The following is a 21,350-nucleotide window of genomic DNA, read 5'->3' as shown; positions in this document are numbered from 1 at the left end:
CTGTACAAAGTGTTGTACCTTAAAAAAATTGCTCTAAATCACACTGTACAAAGTGTTAATTTTTTAATATATTACAGTTTTACTGATATTGTAACTGTTAGAGAGTTAAAGTACAAATTTTTAATTACTTAATTATTTAAAGGAGGACCTTTAAAATTGAAGGAGGGGTAATGTCATGCCCTAGATTGTTTATGAAAACATGTGTTTATGTACATGTACATAGTTCATTTTTACCGTTTATGTTTTGCATCTAAATGACTATGTCACTGTTATTTAATGCTTTTATTGGATGCTGTGTGGAAGTTAGAGCTGATAACAGCCGATGCCTACCTTTTGCGCTTCTTTATTATTTGTAATATCCTTTTTAAAAGTCTCATTGTATAAGCGTCTGTTAATGTGGCAGCCATTTTTGCATAAACAGGAAGTTGATTTCCTGATGCTGACATAAGTGCCTTCTGGGTAGTTTACACTGACTACAGTATTTTGACAGTTTCGTCATACAATATCTTTTGTTAAATACTCATATTCCTTCTTAAAAATTGTTTAAAAAGGTAATAGTCATCTTTATAAATGATTTATTGATTTAATTGATATGTATTTGACTACTGCTTCATTGTAATATCGTCAGAAATATCATTTTAATATGAGTGACATTTACCGTGTCAAGAACGCTCAAATTCTATTGTGCGCTCTTGCGCGCTTTACTGCGCGTTGTTTGTGCGCTTTTTGTGCACAATTCATATGTGCGCTTTTACGTTATTATTGCACAACGTTATGTGTGCGCTTTTGGAGAGTATAAAAGGCACTGAAAATTCTCATTCGAGGACTCTGAACTTTGTTTTCCTAGGTGTGAGACCTATTTTATTTTTCTTATATAAGCATTTAAAATACATTTTTCAATAAGACTTAGCTATTAAAATTCAGACTGAATTTTATAAATACTTAAAAATTGCATTTGTCATCTTTTTAGAACATTATAAAATAGAAAATGCAAATACTTAACATGACACATGTACGTGTATATTGCTGTATTATAATGTAAATGTCTGAAAATTAATCTGTCTGTTAAGAAATATATATATTGAAAGTTGTTATTTATTTATTCGTTATGAATGAATAAAATTTAGAAAGGTTATAAATCTTGAGTTTGTATATTTTTTTTGACAATTTTAAAACAACTGAATAGGCAAAATGTTATTCTTAGTTTACTGTTTATCAGAGTCCATTTTAGTTCCATGTTAAACTTGAACAAAAGCTTCAAGTTTGGAAAAGTTAAAGAAACTGAAGTAAAATCACAGCTACCGCTCGGCTCGTGACAATACTGTTATGCATACGGTATAGAAGAGCATATTAGTAAACAGATTTGCAGGATACACACTTTTACAATATCATGTATTTACAGGTGATTTTTGAAGCCGCCCTTGGAAACGAGATCGGGTCACTAGTTGCTATTGATGACGTCATGGATGCTAGCGTTGATTGTGACGCAGCGCAGAAATTTGACATTGTCACTGTTATGAACTTTCTAAGGCCTTAACTGAATTTATAGAATACAACAACAAAAACAACAAGTTGTATGAACACTGTGAATTGGTCTTGTTGTGCTGTAAAATGTCCGATTAATCGGGCGATGACGTCAGTCTGTGTACTTGAAACTGTCTCATGTTACTATTTGCTGAAAGAGAAAAATCGCAATGATTTCAAATTCAATGTATATTTTCATTGCCTTAATAGTGTACCGAATCATTATTATAATCAATCGCAAAGACGTGTGTCGCACGGTTTTATCAAGTTTACCTCCAAAATTATAACAACACATTACTTACATTGGGAAAAAAACGATTTAAATATAATATAAAGTGTTAGGTTAACAATATTATGTCTGCCTACCGGCAAGGCTCTTCCCTTGGTTTTTATGGGCAACAAGGCGGCCATCGCAGCGCACACGAAACATATGCAGGCATAAACCCACACAGCTGCCGACAGAGAGGCGTCCAGGAGCACCTGGTATAGGAACCATAAAATGAGCCTCGTTCTGGGAAAACCGGGCTTAATGCATGTGCGTAACGTGTTATTACATATTAGCCTGTGCAGTTTACACATTCTAATCAGGGGCGACACTTTAAGCTTTTATGGAATTTTTCGTTTCAATGAAGTCTCTTCTAAACGAAAATCAAGTACAGGTTGAAACTGCCGTCCCGGACATGCAGTAAGCCCAGGCTCAAATAAATACTTATTTAGGACAATAATTGTCAACTGATTTTTTAATAGACCTACAAGCAAATAGATACTCACCCTCGTTAACACAATAATCCAATATTAATGCTGTATAGTATTTTATTACAAAATGAAAAACACATCGACAAATACATTGTTTTTCTAAGCGTTTTTTTAATAATGTAAACGCAAAGACCAGATATTTTACATACATTTTTGAGGAAAAATAAACTGTCTAGGGTTTAAAAAACAACACACGCAGATAAATAAATGATTTTGTAGTATATTATTACCTGGGCAAGAAATGGAGTAATCATAGCTCCAACCCTGGCACACGTGGACGAGGTACCTAGACCAGACGCTCGTATAGATGATGGGTAAACCTGAAGATAAACATTGCAATACCAAAGTCACTATTGCGATTACAATCATTTCGATCATCCTAAGTGTTCCCATGATGCTCCTTTGCCTTTTCATCCGCACACGAAGATATGCATACTTATTGTCTTCTACTTCAACGGCGTCGCGGTCGCGTCATAACTACCACTTTCGATAGCGTCATCGTCATCTGCATAATCATTCCAATAAAAAAATGCGTCTGTTTCTTTTGACATAAGCATAATTTTCATTATTTTTTCCTCACACTGATCATTTTATAGTAAAGCCAATGAAAACACCTTGAAAAAATATACCTTATCTAAAGAAAACTACAACCGCACTACACATGCACACCCACGTACTTCCGTCGTGTAGATATAGACGAAGTTGAAAATGCCAGTAGAGAAACCTCGCACCATGAAGATGAAGAACGTGAGCACCTCCTGGGACACGTGCACCTGGATAAGCAGGAAGAACACGCTGCAGCCGACAAAGTTCACGGCGCCCGTGTAGCGTCGCCCGATGACGTCGATGAGGAGCATGTTGAGCGGCAACGCTGAAGTTACATAGGATACGTCATCGATTCAGTAGAATGTCGATTCTATTAATTCCACGAGTGAGAATCTTAAAATATATATTTTTCCGACAAACGCAGTGAATACTTGTAAATCACTTATCAATTCCATATTAAGTACCTTGAATTTTTTGTTTAAGTATACATCTTCGTCGTTTTATGTTAATTAAAGGAACCCGTTAACAGAATACCAAAATGAAAATTTTCGATGTCATAAATTCTTATGATATATTATATATTTTATTTCAAGAAGCGAAATGAAAAATAAAACTTTTTTTTTCTTTGTCTGAAAATCATTTTAGAATGTTGCAAATGTTATAGTTAGGATACTTAATATATCAAATTATATTATACTAATCAGCGAACAAGATTCTTTAACGTCGTTCTTGCAAGTTAGTCTATTGGACATAATTTTTGTACGAGTTAATGGTTGAGTTCAAGGTTGATGAAAATCTTCAACTTCTTTTAAATGAATTCTCTGCAGAAAAAATATGCAAATACTGTTGTTCACATATAAACTGAAGAACTCTAACAGGCGTTTCGACAAGTTCCAAAGTCGGTCCAAAGAGGTAGATATGTCGTTACCACGGCTACTAACTTGGTCCCGATAGTTACTTATTAAGTCGTGTGGACGAATTAATAACAAACGAGTTACTTTGTCGTGGAAACAACAAAAGAAAAAAACACGAGCAAATGTCTCATCTTTTCCACGGTGCCACGCTTACATACATATATCAATATCGATTGCGATTTGATTCCACTATAATCTTTATACAAGTATATTTTTTAACTGCGTTCTCCGTGGGTTTCTTATTGCATTCATTTGGAAACTGATTTAAATGAACTTCGTTCTGGGAAAACTGAGCTTAATGCATGTGCGTAAAGTGTCGTCCCGGATAAGTCTGTGCAGTCCGCGCAGGCTTACCAGGGACGACACTTTCCGCTTTTATGGTATTTGTCGTTTAAGGAAAGTATGTTCTTAACACAATTCCAATTTAAACGGAAAGTGTTGTCGCTGATTAGCCTGTGCGAACGGCACATGCTAATCTGGAACGACACTTTACGCACATTCATTAAGTCCAGTTTTCCCAGAGCGATTCTAAAATAAACCCGCTGTCAAGTGCGGTTTTGAATCCCTACAACTCACAAATGTATTCTCCAAGAGTACTGAAGATCATGGAGACATAGTCGTCAGCTTTCAGTCCACTGCATTTGCACGTCTGCCCACCTATCATAGAAAATACAAAATTTCACTTAAAGCAATTGTTCAGTTTAGCGATGTCTTATTCATGTATTATTTTTCATTTTATGTTACTATCCTTTACTGTATATGTTATCGGTATGATTATAACCATTTTTTTTATTTATGTTTAATAATAATAATGATAATAAGAACGTGCATCGCGTGTTGTTGCATATTGATTCTCGCATCATACAGCTCAATATAGACGGTTTTCAGCCCTGCTTTATCATTTTTATAGAGATAACTCTATCCCACTTCTTGTACTGTACTTATACTAAACAGGGTTACGTTTTCTTATCTGCTTAAAATGCAGCCAGAAGAGAAAAGGAGCTTTGATATTGTAATGCAAGGCATCTCAAGAAGTAGTTGTGAAATTAGAAAAGAAAAGAAAATTATCAGTCTGTTGACAGACTAGGCTCAATATGCAACAACACGCGATGCACGTTCTTACCTGCGGTCTTGGCGTTGTGCAGTTGAAGTATCTCAGCGCTGGCCAGAACCATTCCATAATAAGTGAGGGCAGTCCCGAACCACAGGACCCACAGTTGTAGCGTCGTACGGAGGTAAGAGCGGGAAAACAGGAGCTTCGGGTGCCCTCTTTGGTCCTGGGAAAAGGAGCGGAATGCGTGTCTAACTAATGATAGCCAACCGCCGAGACCCATTTACTGCGACAAGAGATGGTTATTAGTTCCGAGTGTAGAGAAACTCGGGAAATATTAAAACGATCTGTGTATAAATGTGTTAACCATGCTTAAACTCGGCATGAAGTTTACACAATAATAAAGGTTACTCAGTAGCTCAGTTACTCAGTACTAGTAGTTATCCTTAAATAAAATAATTATGGCTTGATAATATTACCAAGTCTCAAACATATTTCATTGAAATATTTTACCACGTGTTGTACTCTCTTTTTATGGCTTAACATTCAGTTACCTATTATTATTTACTGCAGTTAATTACTTTGAGCTTCTGAATTCATAGAAAGGAATTGACAACCCACCGTTTGAAATATGGTTTAATGGCAACAGTCATCAACTCACAACAATACTTGTCATTCGTTTTACTGCACGATAAAAACAAGAAAAACTCAGAAAACGATTCTGACAACCACATTCAACTACAATTCTATGCTTTGGAGTGACCATTCTAAAAGGTGACCATAGAAGCCTTGTCATGTGAAAATGGGTCATAAGTAATATGCGGCCAGTGTAGCTCCATACCAGCCTGCTCATGCGCAGTCTGGTCATGAACTGCCCTGTCCTCTAATGAGACCACGAAACTTTGCTTGACTTTTCAGCGAACAGCGTAGCTCCTGACCAGACTGCGCAATTGCGAAGGCTGGTCTGGAGATACGCTGGTCGCGTTGGCACAGGACCAATTGCGAAGGCTGGTCTGGAGATATGCTGGTCGCGTTGGCACAGGACCAATTGCGAAGGCTGGTCTGGAGATACGCTGGTCGCGTAAGCACATGACCAATTGCGAAGGCTGGTCAGGAGATACGCTGGTCGCGTAAGACACAGGACCGATTGCGAAGGCTGGTCTGGAGATACGCTGGTCGCGTAAGGCACAGGACCAATTGCGAAGGCTGGTCTGGAGATACGCTGGTCGGGTTAGGCAAAGGACCAATTGCGAAAGCTGGTCTGGAGAAACGCTGGTCGCGTAAGACACAGGACCAATTGCGAAGGCTGGTCTGGAGATACGCTGGTCACGTAAGGCACAGGACCAATTGCGAAGGCTGGTCTGGAGATACGCTGGTCGCGTAAGGCACAGGACCAATTGCGAAGGCTGCGCTGGAGATACGTTGGTCGCGTATGGCACAGAACCAATTGCGAAGGCTGGTCTGGAGATATGTTGGTCGCGTATGGCACAGGACCAATTGCGAAGGCTGGTCTGGAGATACGTGGTCGTGTAAGGCACAGGACCAATTGCGTAGGCTGGTCTGGAGATACGCTGGTCGCGTTGGCACAGGACCAATTGCGAAGGCTGGTGTGGAGATACGCTGGTCGCTTTGGCACAGGACCAATTGCGAAGGCTGGTCTGGAAATACGCTGGTCGCGTATGGCACAGGACCAATTGCGAAGGCTGGTCTGGAGATACGCTGGTCGCGTAAGACACAGGACCAATTGCGAAGGCTGGTCTGGAGATACGCTGGTCGCGTACGGCACAGGACCAATTGCGAAGGCTGGTCTGGAGATACGCTGGTCGCGTAAGGCACAGGACCAATTGCGAAGGCTGCTCTGGAGATACGTTGGTCGCGTATGGCACAGAACCAATTGCGAAGGCTGGTCTGGAGATATGTTGGTCGCGTATGGCACAGGACCAATTGCGAAGGCTGGTCTGGAGATACGTGGTCGCGTAAGGCACAGGACCAATTGCGTAGGCTGGTCTGGAGATACGCTGGTCGCGTAAGGCACAGAACCAATTGCGAAGGCTGGTCTGGAGATACGCTGGTCGCGTAAGGCACAGGACCAATTGCGAAGGCTGGTCTGGAGATACGCTGGTCGCGTATGGCACAGAACCAATTGCGAAGGCTGGGTTGGAGATACGTTGGTCGCGTATGGCACTGGACCAATTGCGAAGGCTGGTCTGGAGATACGTTGATCGCGTAAGGCACAGGACCAATTGCGTAGGCTGGTCTCGAGATATGCTGGTCGCGTAAGGCACAGGGCCAATTGCGAAGGCTGGTCTGGAGATACGTTGGTCGCTTATGGCACAGGACCAATTGCGAAGGCTGGTCTGAAGATACGCTGATCGCTTAAGGCACAGGACCAATTGCGAAGGCTGGTCTGGAGATACGCTGGTCGCGTAAGGCACAGGACCAATTGCGAAGGCTGGTCTGGAGATATTCTGGTCGCGTAAGGCACAGGATCAATTGCGAAGGCTGGTCTGGAAATACGTTGATTGCGTAAGGCACAGGACCAATTGCGTAGGCTGGTCTGGAGATATGCTGGTTGCGTTAGGCACAGGACCAATTGCGAAGGCCGGTCTGAAGATACGCTGGTCGCGTAAGGCACAGGACCTATTGCGAAGGCTGGTCTGGAGATACGCTGGTCGCGTAAGGCACAGGACCAACTGCCAATGCTGGTCTGAAGATACGCTGGTCGCGTAAGTCACAGGACCAATTGCGAAAGCTGGTCTGAAGATACGCTGGTCGCGTAAGGAACAGGACCAATTGCGAAGGCTGGTCTGGAGATACGCTGGTCGCGTAAGGCACAGGACCAATTGTAAAGGCTGGTCTGGAGATACGCTGGTCGCGTATGGCACAGGACCAATTGCGAAGGCTGGTCTGGAGATACGTTGGTCGCGTAAGGCACAGGACCAATTGCGAAGGCTGGTCTGGAGATACGCTGGTAGCGTAAGGCACAGGACCAATTGTAAAGGCTGGTCTGAAGATACGCTGGTCGCGTAAGGCACAGGACCAATTGTTAAGGCTGGTCTGTAGATACGTTGGTCGCGTATGGCACAGGACCAATTGCGAAGGCTGGTCTGGAGATACGCTGGTAGCGTATGGCACAGGACCAATTGCTAAGGCTGGTCTGAAGATACGCTGGTCGCGTAAGGCACAGGACCAATTACGAAGGCTGGTCTGGAGATACGCTGGTCGCGTATGGCACAGGACCAATTGCGAAGGCTGGTCTGGAGATACGCTTGTCGCATAAGGCACATGACCAATTGCGAAGGCTGGTCTGGAGATACGTTGGTCGCGTAAGGCACCGGACCAATTGCGAAGGCTGGTCTGGAGATACGCTGGTCGCGTAAGGCAAAGGACCAATTGCGAAGGCTGGTCAGGAGATGCGATGGTTGTGTATGGCACAGGACCAATTGCGAAGGCTGGTCTGGAGATACGCTGGTCGCGTATGGCACAGGACCAATTGCGAAGGCTGGTCTGGAGATACGTTGGTCGCGTAAGGCACAGGACCAATTGCGAAGGCTAGTCTGAAGATACGCTGGTCGCGTAAGGCACAGGACCAATTGCGAAGGCTGGTCTGGAGATACGCTGGTCGCGTAAGGCACAGGACCAATTGCTGAGGCTGCTCTGGAGATACGTTGGTCACGTAAGGCACAGGACCAATTGCGAAGGCTTGTCTGAAGATACTCTGGTCGCGTAAGGCACAGGACCAATTGCGGAGGCTGGTTTGGAGATACGCTGGTCGCGTATGGCACAGGGCCAATTGCGAAGGCTGGTCTGGAGATACGTTGGTCGCGTAAGCCACAGTACCAATATTTGCATGACGATTCTCATACATGCTTTTTCCATTTGCTTTGTCGTGTGCTTTTGTCAAATGTACATTGGTGCCAGTTAATAAAATACCTCAAAGTGATGATACGATTAATCTCCATTATGAAACTGGACTTTCACTTTTTAATAAATATAAGACACTGACCTGCATTTCCTCAACCAGTTCGCCCTCTGGAAGTTGCGTTTTGTTGATCTTGGCGATGGACTGCAGTATCCTGAATGCCTCCTCCTTGCGTCCAGCGCCCACCAGGTACCGGGCCGACATCGGCAGGTACTGAACCGAACACAAGACCGAATAAAAACAAGCGCTATAGGTCTACCCGTGGAATAAAGGAAACTAACCGGTATTAGTAAGTGCTCAGAAAATACATAATTGTTAAGATACTTAAATGATACTCACACTAAAACTGAAGATAAAAAAATATATTACTAATACCAATACCCACTACCAATATGATAAATTGGATCGTATGTCCAACGGCCATAAATACATTTTAATCTTCTGATATACAAGTGATGTCAAATATATAGAAACATGTAAACATAGAAATTATTGCATCCATACATGCTTATCGGATATATATTATTGCATAAATTATTTATTTTTGTGATAAAACAATACTATATTTACGAAAAAAGCGACATCTTATTTCACACACTTACCTACTAACATATTCTATTTAAAATGCGTCAGTTTCCATGACGTCCATTTCCTGAACCTATATTATATAGTTTAGCATGAATTCCGAATTTAAATGTGGATTGACAGTGGATGTACGACGATGACAAGTCATATGTTTGTGAACTGTTAGTGCATGGCTTCAAATAAATACGTGAATGTCCCTGTTACGCGTGTTGTTATTACCCGGAAGAGGACGATGATGGCGAAACAGGGGATAGAGGACAGAGCGAGGAGCCACCTCCAGCCAAGCCGCGGGATCACGATGGCAGACAGGGTGATCTCAAACATCGTGCCCGTGGCCCAGCACACCTGCGGACACCGACAAAATACAAAAGAATACTAGTGGTCTTAATATGAATACGAATGGGCCTCGCTCTGGGAAAACGTGGCTTAATGCATGTACCTTAAGTGTCGTCCCAGATTAATCATGGACAACACTTTCCGCCTTAACATGATTTTCGCTAAGAAGAAACTTTCTTTAAACGAAAAATACCAAAAAAGAGGAAAGTGTCGTCCTTGATTAGTCTTTGCGGTCTGCACTGGCTAATCTGGGACGACACTTTACGCACGTGCATTAAGCCCGGTTTTCCCAGAGCGAAGCTCTGATATGTTTGGAGTTCTGAAAAGTTCATTCATAGAAGTTTATTTCCGTTTCAACATGCGCTAATCAATGTAAGGCTTGATTCAGTGCTGGGAGCATGGGTGACACGTCTTTAACTGTTAATAAATTGTTCACAACCAATTTCGCTTTCGCGGTAAAGCTTGTGAGAAAAATCAATGACACAATGTCAACTGATGAATGTTTCCTTTGAAAGAAACACGAGTTTGTTTGTTTTTTGCTAGGAATTATTGACCGTTTGTTGGAAATATTCAAAACATATTGGTTTACAACATTAAAAGTAAACAGCTTCCTCAAGAAGGATTCTTTTCACAATAACGTATAAGACCGTATTACAGTTACCTTCTGCAAGGCCAGACTTGTTGCAATAAAAATGGAACACGCTGGACAGTGATATTTGATTCCATTTTCTTGAAATACGAATTCTTAAGTTTAAGGACAACGAAATTTAACCCACCGATCCAAATATAAGAATTTTGGCCCTGTACTTCTGTGGAAGATATTCAGTTAGTAGTGTGAACCTAAAATAATAGAAGGAGAAAACAAATGCAAAAGCAAAGGCATTTATGTTCGAATGTCTTACTAGGCAGATAAACTACGTCGTTTTCGAATCAGTTCAATATTTTAAAATATAAGGCAGAGAAACCTCTTTATTACCGGTAATACGACTTAAAATATAATCTTATTTACCTGTTTCTATCTGAAACCTAAATGGCTTCTTCACATAGGCCTCATGAAAGGAGAACAGAAATAACAACGTCGTAAGTATGAACGTACTGTAGTATCAACAGGTAACGTATGTCACATAATTAAATAAATTATTCTTAAGAGAGTCACACACGTCACCGTGTAGACTTGTCTATGCAAGATTTCCATTACTTATTATGAATGGTTTAAGACTAAATTAAACTAATAACCTACCAACATGCAACATTTTTGTATTTTCATTCTGTATACTATACGGATAATTCCACAACAAGATTTATATTTCGTCCAGTGATGTCTAAAGCATACACCCATTCCCACGTATATATTTAGAAATAACGGTGAAGGCATGTAAAGAAAATATCAAGTTTTCAAATGTTCGCTATTATACTTTGCAGAGTAAATTTTGCCAGTGTTCATGCCAAAATAATGAGAAACTAAGACAACTTAGTTTTGTTCCATTACTCAGTTTTGATACGTCATTAAAAGATTAAAACCTATATAAGTATTATAATAATTCATATGGGCCAGTGTAGCTCCCGACCTGACTGCGGAAATTCGTAGACTGATCTGGAGCAACGCTGGCCGCATATGATAGATGACCCATTTTCGCCTGACGCGATTCATATAGGCATTCACGTACCCATGCGGCATGCCAGCCATCCCCGCACCCACAAGTCCCCGCAGCAGAAGAATCCAGAAATAGGACGGACTGAATGACGTCAGCAGACCGAAGTACCAAACGACAACCGACGCAAGCATTAGATTCTGAAAAGAGCAAAGGTACATTTATGATTTCTTTGTCTTTTGATTGTAAAGAGTTCTCCTTTGTAAAGAAATAACCTTTCAACAACAACAACAGTAGTGATATGTGTTGAAGTGTGTTTATAACTGATTATGCTAGTAAAATAATTGTAATGCTGCAACTGATAAAGTAGCCTTTTTTAAAGACGTCTCGCGTTTGCATTCAAATGTATGTCTTCTATTTCGCACATTAAGTTAGTCTTTATAATAAAATTAAACAGTTTGCATACAGAAACGTTGTACAATGACATGAGCCACGCTCTGGGAAAACCGGGCTTAATGCATGTTCGTAAAGTATCGTCACAGATTAGCCCGTGCATTCCGCACAGGCTAATCAGGTATGAAACTTTCCGCTATTATTGAATTGTTCGTTTAAAGGAAGTCACTTCTAAACGAAAATCTCGTCTAGGCGGAACGCGTCGTTCCTGATTAGAATGTGCGGACTGCTGTTACTCTGGCTTCTCACGAACGCGCTCACATTTCGCCGGCCATATCTGTCGGCCAGTATTCCCCAGAACGGCGACGTTGTCCCCATCCCTATGAACACGACCTGTAAAACATATTTGGGAATTTAAGTAGTTGAAGTCACTGGTAAGTATTCAAATATTTGAATGAGCTTTAGTTAATAAGAAGTTTTATTTGGTAGTTATTTTTTCCGATTTGTTTGGAAAGTTCAATATATAGGAGCCTCGCTCTTGGAAAACAGGGCTTAATACATGTGCGTAAAGTGTCGTTCCAGATCAGCCTGTGCAGTTCGCACATGCAAATGAGGGACGACACTTTCCGCCTAAACTGGATTTTCATTTAGAATAGACTTCTGTAAACGTACAATTCCATAAAAGTGGAAAGTATCGTGCATGATTAGCCTGTGTGTACTGCACAGGCTAATCTTGGATGACCCTTTACGCACATACATTAAGCCCAGTTTTCCCGGAACGACGCTCATCTGAGGTGCAATCAACTACAGGCTTTTAACTTTCAGTAGAGTACCGCAGTAAGGTCGAAACTTCTAAATTTATTAGAATCAATTTAAAAACGTATATATTCCACAGTGGACATCATGACAAAGGGCCATAAATCTGCTAAAATTTCCCACAGCCCACATTCATTCCTACACGATTACTATCACACAAGTTCTTCAAAGTCGAGTACACATAATTTCGGGGACTAAATATTATAAATGGAAAACATAAAAAGGGCCATATATCTACCAAAATTGGTCGCAGCAAAACTTCCTTCCTTTACGATCACTTACCTATTAAGATCATTTCGTTTTCAAACTTTGAGCGAATTTCCCCCAGCTTTCAGTATAATTGAGTATACAAAATTTCGGTACGTACGAATTGATTGATGCTTTATGCCTCCCACTAAGTGGAGGAATAAAATTCAATACAAACGAAATCAATGTGGACAAAGGCGACATAAGTTTCCAAAAGACGGTACCGTTTTACTAAGCAACTTACGCAAATCTTACGCACATATTTTAAAATAATTGAATTTCATTTATTTTAGATTGATCCATATTAATTTTTACTTGCAATGTATTATTATAGTATGAATTTTATTAAAACATATCATATGTCAATGTAGCAAAAATTTGAAAGAACTATACTGAATTTAAAATATGTGCGTAAGTCTACGAATTGCGTAAGTAGCTGTGTGCTGTGTGCTATGGTACCGTTGTGATGAGCGCCACCTGCGTCTGTGACAGCCCCCACTGGCAGCGCAGCTCGGGCGACAGGACCGCCAGCAACATCATCTCGCATGAGTCCGCCATCTACAAACAGCAGAACAGCTTACACGTGTCGATCAAAATGAGTTTTTTTTTTCGGTTTCCCGAGTTTGTCAGATTTCGTTCTTGTTTAATTCGTTTAATTTTCTGCGTTTTGACCTTTTTAAATTGAAATCAAATCCCCATATCTACTTACATGTGTTTGGACATGTTTCATAAAAAGTTGCTTCTTTGCGCTTATGAATAGGAATCTTTACGAGTTTGTTATATAATAATGAGCCGCGCTCTTGGAGAACAGGGTTTAATGAATAAATTTTCGTCCCAGATTAGCCTGTGCAGTCCGCACAGGCTTATCAATGACGACACTTTCCCTCTTTCCGCTTTTATGGAATTCTCTGTTTAAAGGAAGTCTCACCTAAACAAAAATCCAGTATAGGCGGAAATTGTCGTCCCTGATAAGCCCGGTTTTCCCAGAGCGCGGCTCACATTTAATAGTTACAACGTTTAGATTTACAACATATCTCTGAGATGTGTTACTTAGGACAGGCTGGTAAAACCTGATTAGACCATACCGGTTAGCAATACTAGTAGTGTCTCGATTACATTTAAACTATTTTAAAATAATCGCAGACCATAAGGTTGACTTACAAGAATAAACAAAGTACTTGTAGTACCATATTCATATATTGAACGTCGCATTTCAATTGTCGTTGTTATTACATGTTTAATGGCTTACATTACCGGAATTTGTATGGGTACGATTTGTACTATAAACGTATTCATGCACTTATATTTTACAAACAGAATTTTAGAAGGTGTTAACGATTATCAATTCATTTAACAGCTTGTATCTCTTATGGCGGCACAATAATTTTTTGTATACGCATTCCTTATAACACCACAAATAAACAACATGATTATTTACACTACTGTACACTGCAATACGTACAGAAAAGAGCCCCGTAATGGCCCATAGACGGAACTGGAACAAGCCGACCCCCAGCACCTCCACTGCCTCCTCCACCGTGAACTTCCGATCAGCATCGCACGAGGAGCGCCTTCTCTCGCATGGCAACCTCGCCCTTATGTCTACATTGCCGTCCTCGAAAAACCGCTCCTGTGTGTCTACAATACAATGAATGAACGAGCATTCCTATTGTTTAGTTTATTGTATCCTGAAGCGATTTTTACAAAACCTTTTCTTTCCAAACACCGTATTACATGTAAAGGTCACAATATACTAAATAGTTTCCCTATGTAATTCAATGTAAAAGCGACAACTTTGAAAATAAATGCAACATTGTGCACATAGAGACCCCCATTACCATACCTTTTCCTAATATCATTCTTAGCGGAATCGATTTATGCAATAAAAAAGATATGTCATGTTCAAACCAAAAATGAACCTGACGCTAATCAAAATCGACTGTTTTTGCAACTTTTTTTTCGGCCGTTTCTTAGTGGAATGTAACCTTTTTCAGTGCAAGGCTTCACTTAAGTCTCCAAGATTATCATATTTCAGGGTTTCAGTCGTGAACACCTATTTATGCCCTACCATTATCTCCGAAAGATAAAATCCGAACAATAGTCTAAGATCTAAAACATGCCTTCGAGTCAACTATGATATTTTTTTAGAGAGTACAGCTTTACATGAAACGATTTTTTAGTATATTGTAACCTAAATAAAGCGTTTGCGGTCAGACGTTAAGCATCACCAACCGAAACAGTGAAATCAAATAATAGTTATAGTATAAAACCAAGGAATACTCGAAACGTGCGATAACTCGAGCATCGAGGTCAGTCCCGTGCTATCTCGAGTTATCGCAGTTTTACTGTATATTCAATTAAATTTATGATTTAAAGCGTGCCTTTATAACTTACTGGTGAAGAATATTCTACCGTCAGCAAGACTAAAATCCATTTGCAATTAAACGTCATATTAATGTGAAGGATGCAGCTCAGATTGAAAGCTCGACCAGAAGTGTACACTACACTAGCTAGCTAGCGATATGATCGATATCCGTTTAGAAAGCACAGATAGATGTCGCACAGTGGCATTATGGATGTATATCGAGTAAATATGGACGCATATTAAACAGGAAATGTAGGTGAAGCAACCACAGCATGTATTGATGGAATGAATAAAAGTAACCACACACACGGGACTTTTGGATGACGGATATACTGTAAAATTAGTAATCAATAATACAAAAAATAAAGCATCTTTAGTGAACTTCTTTTACGTTTTATTTAAATAATGCTTTAGCGAGGCTCAGTATAATAAATGAAATAATCTTACAAATGTCGCCATGCAAACATTACGTAACATTAAGACCGGTGTATTATCAACGAGACGTCCCTAAAATATTTTTATAAGTGGTTGCGGATATAATCCACTTATGTACCCTAACCGTTCCTGATTCACCGAACCAAGGGAGACAAATGCGATTACTTTAAAATAAATCGAAGACGGTAGTATCATATTCATACCGCAGTATGTAAACTAGAACTTAAATTATACGGATAGGGGGATTTATATTGGGCAACAGGGGTGTATGCGCCGTCCTCCAACCCTCCACCCCCCCCCCGCCTTAAAATTGTAACTTAAACATTCACTGCATAGCCAACGGCTAGCTAAAGAACCTTCAGCGAACATCTAAAGTAATAGTACTGGCTTAACCAGATAATGTTGCGAAAAGTGAGAAAATATAAAAAGCGGCGTTTTGAGTTATGGTAGAAATAGCCAAAGGCGTGCTTCTTAATCGATGTATTGTACTGATCGAGCGATCACTTTCAGGTATTGATCCAAACGGAATTATAAGTATGAAAATACTATTTTAGTCTGTGAAATTAATGTTCAGATATAAGTGTCTTGTGTATTTGAGTATAAGTTCCAATAATACTGTTATGTAATCGATATTACGTATTTGCTGCAGCGATATTAAAATGTCAAATAATAGTAACCACGTGTAATTGTACAAATATACGCATAACTGTGCAAATATGCTTATATTAATTGCACGTATGTACTTTCTATTATATAGAAATTACAGACAATATGTTTAATATACTGAAAACATTGTTTAGAAATGTAACATTTTCCTGTGTGCAACAGCTTTCGTTTGTTCACTTTTCCACGTGAACAGAACGTCACACAGTTAGGCAGTAACAACAAGACCGCTCATACATATATAATGGTGATCATATACACTTGATGGTGATTGATGGTCGAAATGGTGATGATCATTTTGGTAATAATGGTGATAACGCGGATAACGAAGATAATGATGTTATGATGGTGCTGATGTTGATGGTGGGTACCTTTATAATGGTCGCGATGCTGGTTCTGATGAGGACAACCATGATGCTGAATATACTAAATATGATCGTTGTAGTGTTGGTGATGGAGATGATGATTGTGATAATGCTAACGTTTGTGGTGGTATTGTTAGTGGTTGTGGTGGTGGTGGAAGTGGTGAAGGTGATGGTGGTGGAAGTGGTGATGGTGGTGGTGGTGGAAGTGGTGGTGGTGGCGGCGATGGCGATGGTGGTGGTGGTGGTGGAGTAGGAGGAGGAGGTGGTGGTGGTGGTGGTTGTGATGGTGGTGGTGGTGATAGTGATGGTGGTGGTGGTGATGATGGTGGTGGTGGTGGTGGTGGTGAGCGTGGTGGTGGTGGTTGTGGTGGAGGTGGAGGTAGTGGTGGTGATGGTGGTGGTGATGGTGGGGTGGTTGTGGTGGTGGTAGTGGTAGTGGAGAAGGAGGTGGTGATGGTGGTGTTGATGGTAGTGGTGGTGGTGGCGGCGTTGGCGGTGGTGGTGGAGAAGGTGTTTGAGGTGGTGGTAGTGGAGGAGGAGGAGGATAAGTTGTTGGTGGTGATGGTGCTAATGGTGGTGGTGGTGGTGGTGGTGGTGGTGGAGTAGGAGGTGGTGGTGTTGATGGTGGAGGTGGTGGTGGTGAGGGTGGTGAGGGTGGTGGTGGTGGTGGACCGTGGTGGACCGTGGTGGTGGTGGTGGTGGTGGTAGTGGTAGTGGAAGTGGTGGTTGAGGTGGTGGTGGTGGTGGTGGTGATAGTGGTGGTGGTGGCGTTGGGGGTGGTTGTGGTGGTGGTAGTGGAATAGAAGAAGGAGGTGATGGTGGTGGTAGAGTAGGAGGAGGAGGTGGTGGTGGTGGTTTTGATGGTGGTGGTCGTGGTGGTGGTGGCGGCGTTGGCGGTGGTGGTGGAGAAGGAGGAGGTGGTTGTGGTGGTGGTGGTAGAGGAGGAGGAGGAGTTGTTGGCATTGGCGGTGCTGATGGTGGTGGTGGTGTTGGTTGTGGTGGTGGTGGTGCTGATGGAGGTGTTGGTGGTGGTGGTGGTGGAGGAGGAGGAGGATGTGGTGGTGGTGGTGGTGGTGTAGGAGGAGGAGGTTATGGTTGTAGTGGTGGTAGTGGGGGAGGAGGAGCTGGTGGTAGTGGTTGTGGTGGTGGTGGATGTGGTGATGGTGGTTGTGGTGGTGGTGGCGGCGGTGGTTGTGGTGGCAGCGGCGGCGGCAGTTGCGGTGGAAGTGGTGGTGGTGGTGGTGGTGGTGGTGGCTGCGGCGGCTGCGGCGGTGGCAGTGGCAGTGGTGTTTGTAGTGGTGGTATAATTATAATGTCAACAATGGTTTCAGATGAACGCGTATGTGACATATTAATTTATGTTTGTTTCTACCAAACTGGACAAACGAAAATAATAGTACATTTGACAGGTGTGATGTTAAGGTCGATTATATCACACATGTGTCACAACAGCGACTTTAACAAACATGAAATGAGCCTCGATCTGGGTCAACGGGGTTTAATGAATGTGCTTAACCCATTTATGCCTAGCGTCTAGAAAAAATGCCTTGGCAAACAGCGAAGACTCAGATGAGACGCCACATGATGCGGCGTCTCATCTGGGTCTACGCTGTTTGCTTAAAGGAATTTCTAAAAGAAATATTTTAAATATAGAAATAAGTATACTAGACATCTCTAATTTTAGAAATAAATTGATCCAATGTAAAAGGATGGGAGAGTCCACCAGGCATAAGTGGGTTAAAGTTTCGTTCCAGATTAGCAGTCCTCATAGGCTAATCAAGGGCCACGCTTCCCGCTTGAATTGGAATTTCGCTAAGAAAATTCTTCCTTTAAATGAGATATAGAATAAAAGAAGAAAGTGTCGTCACTGATTAGCATGTGCGGACTGCACAGGCTACTCTGGGACGACACTTGACGCACACGCATTAAGCCTGGTTTTCCCAATGTGAGGCTCAAATGGACGTGTTTCCTGCTCACGGTACTCTTAATAACAGCTCTAACCTTCTTTTTTGTCAGGGAAGCATGATTGAAAAATAGTTTTAAAATGCGGGTTGTAGGCAATTTTCGAGTCTGTCAAGAAGGGCTGCAAATGAGTGGACTCTACAAAGATCGACCAGTCTTGGTTTACGATGTGTTCAGCCATTCCAAAAACTAGGAATTGTTTGGATGATGAACATGGCTGTCTTGTAACATCGTTCACTCTCAGTTATGTTTAATGGACCTTCGTGTTAATAGGCGCGGCCAAAAAATCGCGTTTCGTATCGTCAATAATGAATAGTCAGTACCAAGTATGGAATACATAGAATAATTAACGATGCTGTTATAGAGTTCTAAAGGTGCTACACAAACTTAAGAAGACAAGTGTTATAGTATTGACTAGACATGTCTCAAAAAGAATACAAAATAATACATGTCTAAGTTATGGAATCCAGAACTACAATCCAGCTTACCTTCAACGGTACAGAGTTTGGTGTATTTAACAGACATGTATACCGGCGTCTAATCCATTTTACGTCAGAAAAAAGTTACGCCACGTAGAGAAATAGCACACTCACGACAAGAACACATACGGTTTTCATTCCCATTTTATTTTCTATCTAGGTGATAGGCTATAGTACATCTTGTGAACAGGATGTGACACGTAGTGGTTTATAAAGAGCTACACGGTTTAAAGTACAACAAACAGCTGTTCAACTCATGCGTAACAATGTTTTAAAACAACAGATGAATTAGTGTGACGTTTTGTTACAAAATATCTACCAGCCCGATATTCACTTATAATTTACAAGCGAAGGTAGAAAATCAAACCTCAAGAATAAACTATTGCATAGGCGCATTAAAAATATTGTTCGATACTTTACGCAATTCGTTCCTGAATCTCTTGTGCGGACTTCACAAGCTAATCTGGAATGCATTAAGCCCGGTTTTCCCGAAGCTGGGCTCAAGTTTATGACAGTAGTATCGGTTCCTTATCTTACTACTTTATGTAGAAATACATTTACATGCGTATTGTATGGATTGTTTTCAATTAAGAAAATGGTCACCATTCAGGAATTTAAACGACATAACAAATCTGACAAATTTTATTAAATGGTCTTAGGTAGTAGCATTTTTGTGGCAGATTGGGAAACCGAAAAAGTATTTTGCTCAACATCTGTTAGGTGTTTTCCTGTGTGTAGATGGCGGCCGCATGCGAGATGATGTTGCTGGCGGTCCTGTCGCACGCGCTGCGTTGTCAGTGGGGGCTGTCACAGACCGATGTATGTACAACGGTACCATTACCCCATAGCAAATAGCTTACCCTTTGGTACGTCCCTACATTTTGTATACTCAACTCCTCTTCCCGCTTTATGTATTTCGCTCAAAGTATAGAAAAGAAATAGTCTTCACCAATTTATGCCTATTGGACTCTCCCATCCTTCTAAATTGGATCAATTTATTTCCAAAATTAGGGATGTCTAATATATTGATTTTGTATATTAAGAATATTTCTTACAGAAATTCCTTTAAGCGTCATGCGGCGTCTCATCTGGGTCTACGCTGTTTGCCAATGCCTTTTTTTCCAGACGCTAGGCATAAATGGGTGAATGTGTAGGTGATCGGAAAGGAAGGAATTTAGCTGCGTCCAGTAATGGTAGAAATGAGGCTCTTTTTATGTGTTCCATTAGTATTATTAAGTCCCCGAAATGGTGTGTACTTGACTCCTACGCAACTGTTGGATTTCCCTAAAACGTTCACAGTTAAATGGTGCTAGAAATCATATAGGAATGAAAGTGGGCTGCGGTTAATTTTAACAGATTTATGGCTCTTTGTCATGTTTTCTACTGTGGAGTATACACGTCTTTTAATTGATTTTTAATTCATTGAGTATTTTCGACCTTACTGCGGTACATTACAGAAAGTTATAAGCTTCTAGGTGATTGCTCTTAAGATGAGCCTCGCTATGGGAAAACGGGACTTGATGTATGTGCGTAAAGTATCGTCCCGGGACTTAATGTATGTGCATGAAGTATCGTCCCGGGACTTAATGTATGTGCGTAAAGTATCGTCCCGGGACTTAATGTATGTGCGTAAAGCATCGTCCCGGGACTTAATGTATGTGCGTGAAGTATCGTCCCGGGACTTAATGTATGTGCGTAAAGTATCGTCCCGGGACTTAATGTATGTGCGTGAAGTATCGTCCCGGGACTTAACGTATGTGCGTAAAGTATCGTTCCGGGACTTAATGTATGTGCGTAAAGTATCGTCCCGGGACTTAATGTATGTGCATGAAGTATCGTCCCGGGACTTAATGTATGTGCGTAATGTATCGTCCCGGGACTTAATGTATGTGCGTAAAGTATCGTCCCGGGACTTAATGTATGTGCGTAAAGCATCGTCCCGGGACTTAATGTATGTGCGTAATGTATCGTCCCAGAATAGCCTTTGCACACTGTGCGCACATGAATTAAGCCCTGTTTTCCCTGAGAAATCGGAAAAAATACACCATATTATCTATAGCTAATTCAAACATTTGAATATTTACCACGACTTCAACTACTTAAATGCCTGAACATGTATTACAGGTGGTGTTCATAGGGATGAGGACAATGTCGCCGTTCTGGAAAATACTGGCCGACTTATATGGTCGGCAAAATGTAAGCGCGTTCGTGAGTTCAGAGTTACAGTGCTCTGGGAAAACCGGGCTAAATGCATGTGCGTAAAGTATCTTACCAGATAAGTCTGTGCGGTACAAACAGGCTAATAAGGGACGACACTTTCCGCTTTTATGGAAGTTTTCGTTTAAAGGAAGTCTCTTTTAAACGAAAATCCAGTCTAAGCAGAAAGTGTCGTCCCTGATT

The 21,350-nt window shown here is 41.2% G+C and overlaps 1 protein-coding gene across 1 annotated transcript; it reads right to left on the bottom strand.

Moving 5' to 3' along the window:
• Positions 1-1,660: 1,660 nt before the first annotated feature.
• Positions 1,661-15,217, bottom strand: LOC127850005 (putative transporter SVOPL). The gene is made up of 14 exons (XM_052382739.1): positions 15,076-15,217; positions 14,144-14,319; positions 13,141-13,239; positions 11,941-12,012; positions 11,302-11,426; positions 10,411-10,474; positions 9,518-9,643; positions 8,798-8,926; positions 4,864-5,017; positions 4,317-4,397; positions 2,958-3,151; positions 2,511-2,600; positions 1,891-2,004; positions 1,661-1,675 (listed from the first exon to the last, which is right to left on the bottom strand). The coding sequence occupies exons 1-14, from the start codon at positions 15,113-15,115 to the stop codon at positions 1,661-1,663; spliced, it is 1,479 nt and encodes a 492-aa protein (XP_052238699.1). The 5' UTR covers positions 15,116-15,217.
• Positions 15,218-21,350: the final 6,133 nt, after the last annotated feature.

This window comes from Dreissena polymorpha, chromosome 11 (genome assembly GCF_020536995.1).
Source record: "Dreissena polymorpha isolate Duluth1 chromosome 11, UMN_Dpol_1.0, whole genome shotgun sequence".
NCBI classification, from domain to species: domain Eukaryota; kingdom Metazoa; phylum Mollusca; class Bivalvia; order Myida; family Dreissenidae; genus Dreissena; species Dreissena polymorpha.
The sequence above is the reverse complement of the archived record's forward strand: the minus strand, read 5'-3'. Positions and strand labels throughout refer to the sequence as shown.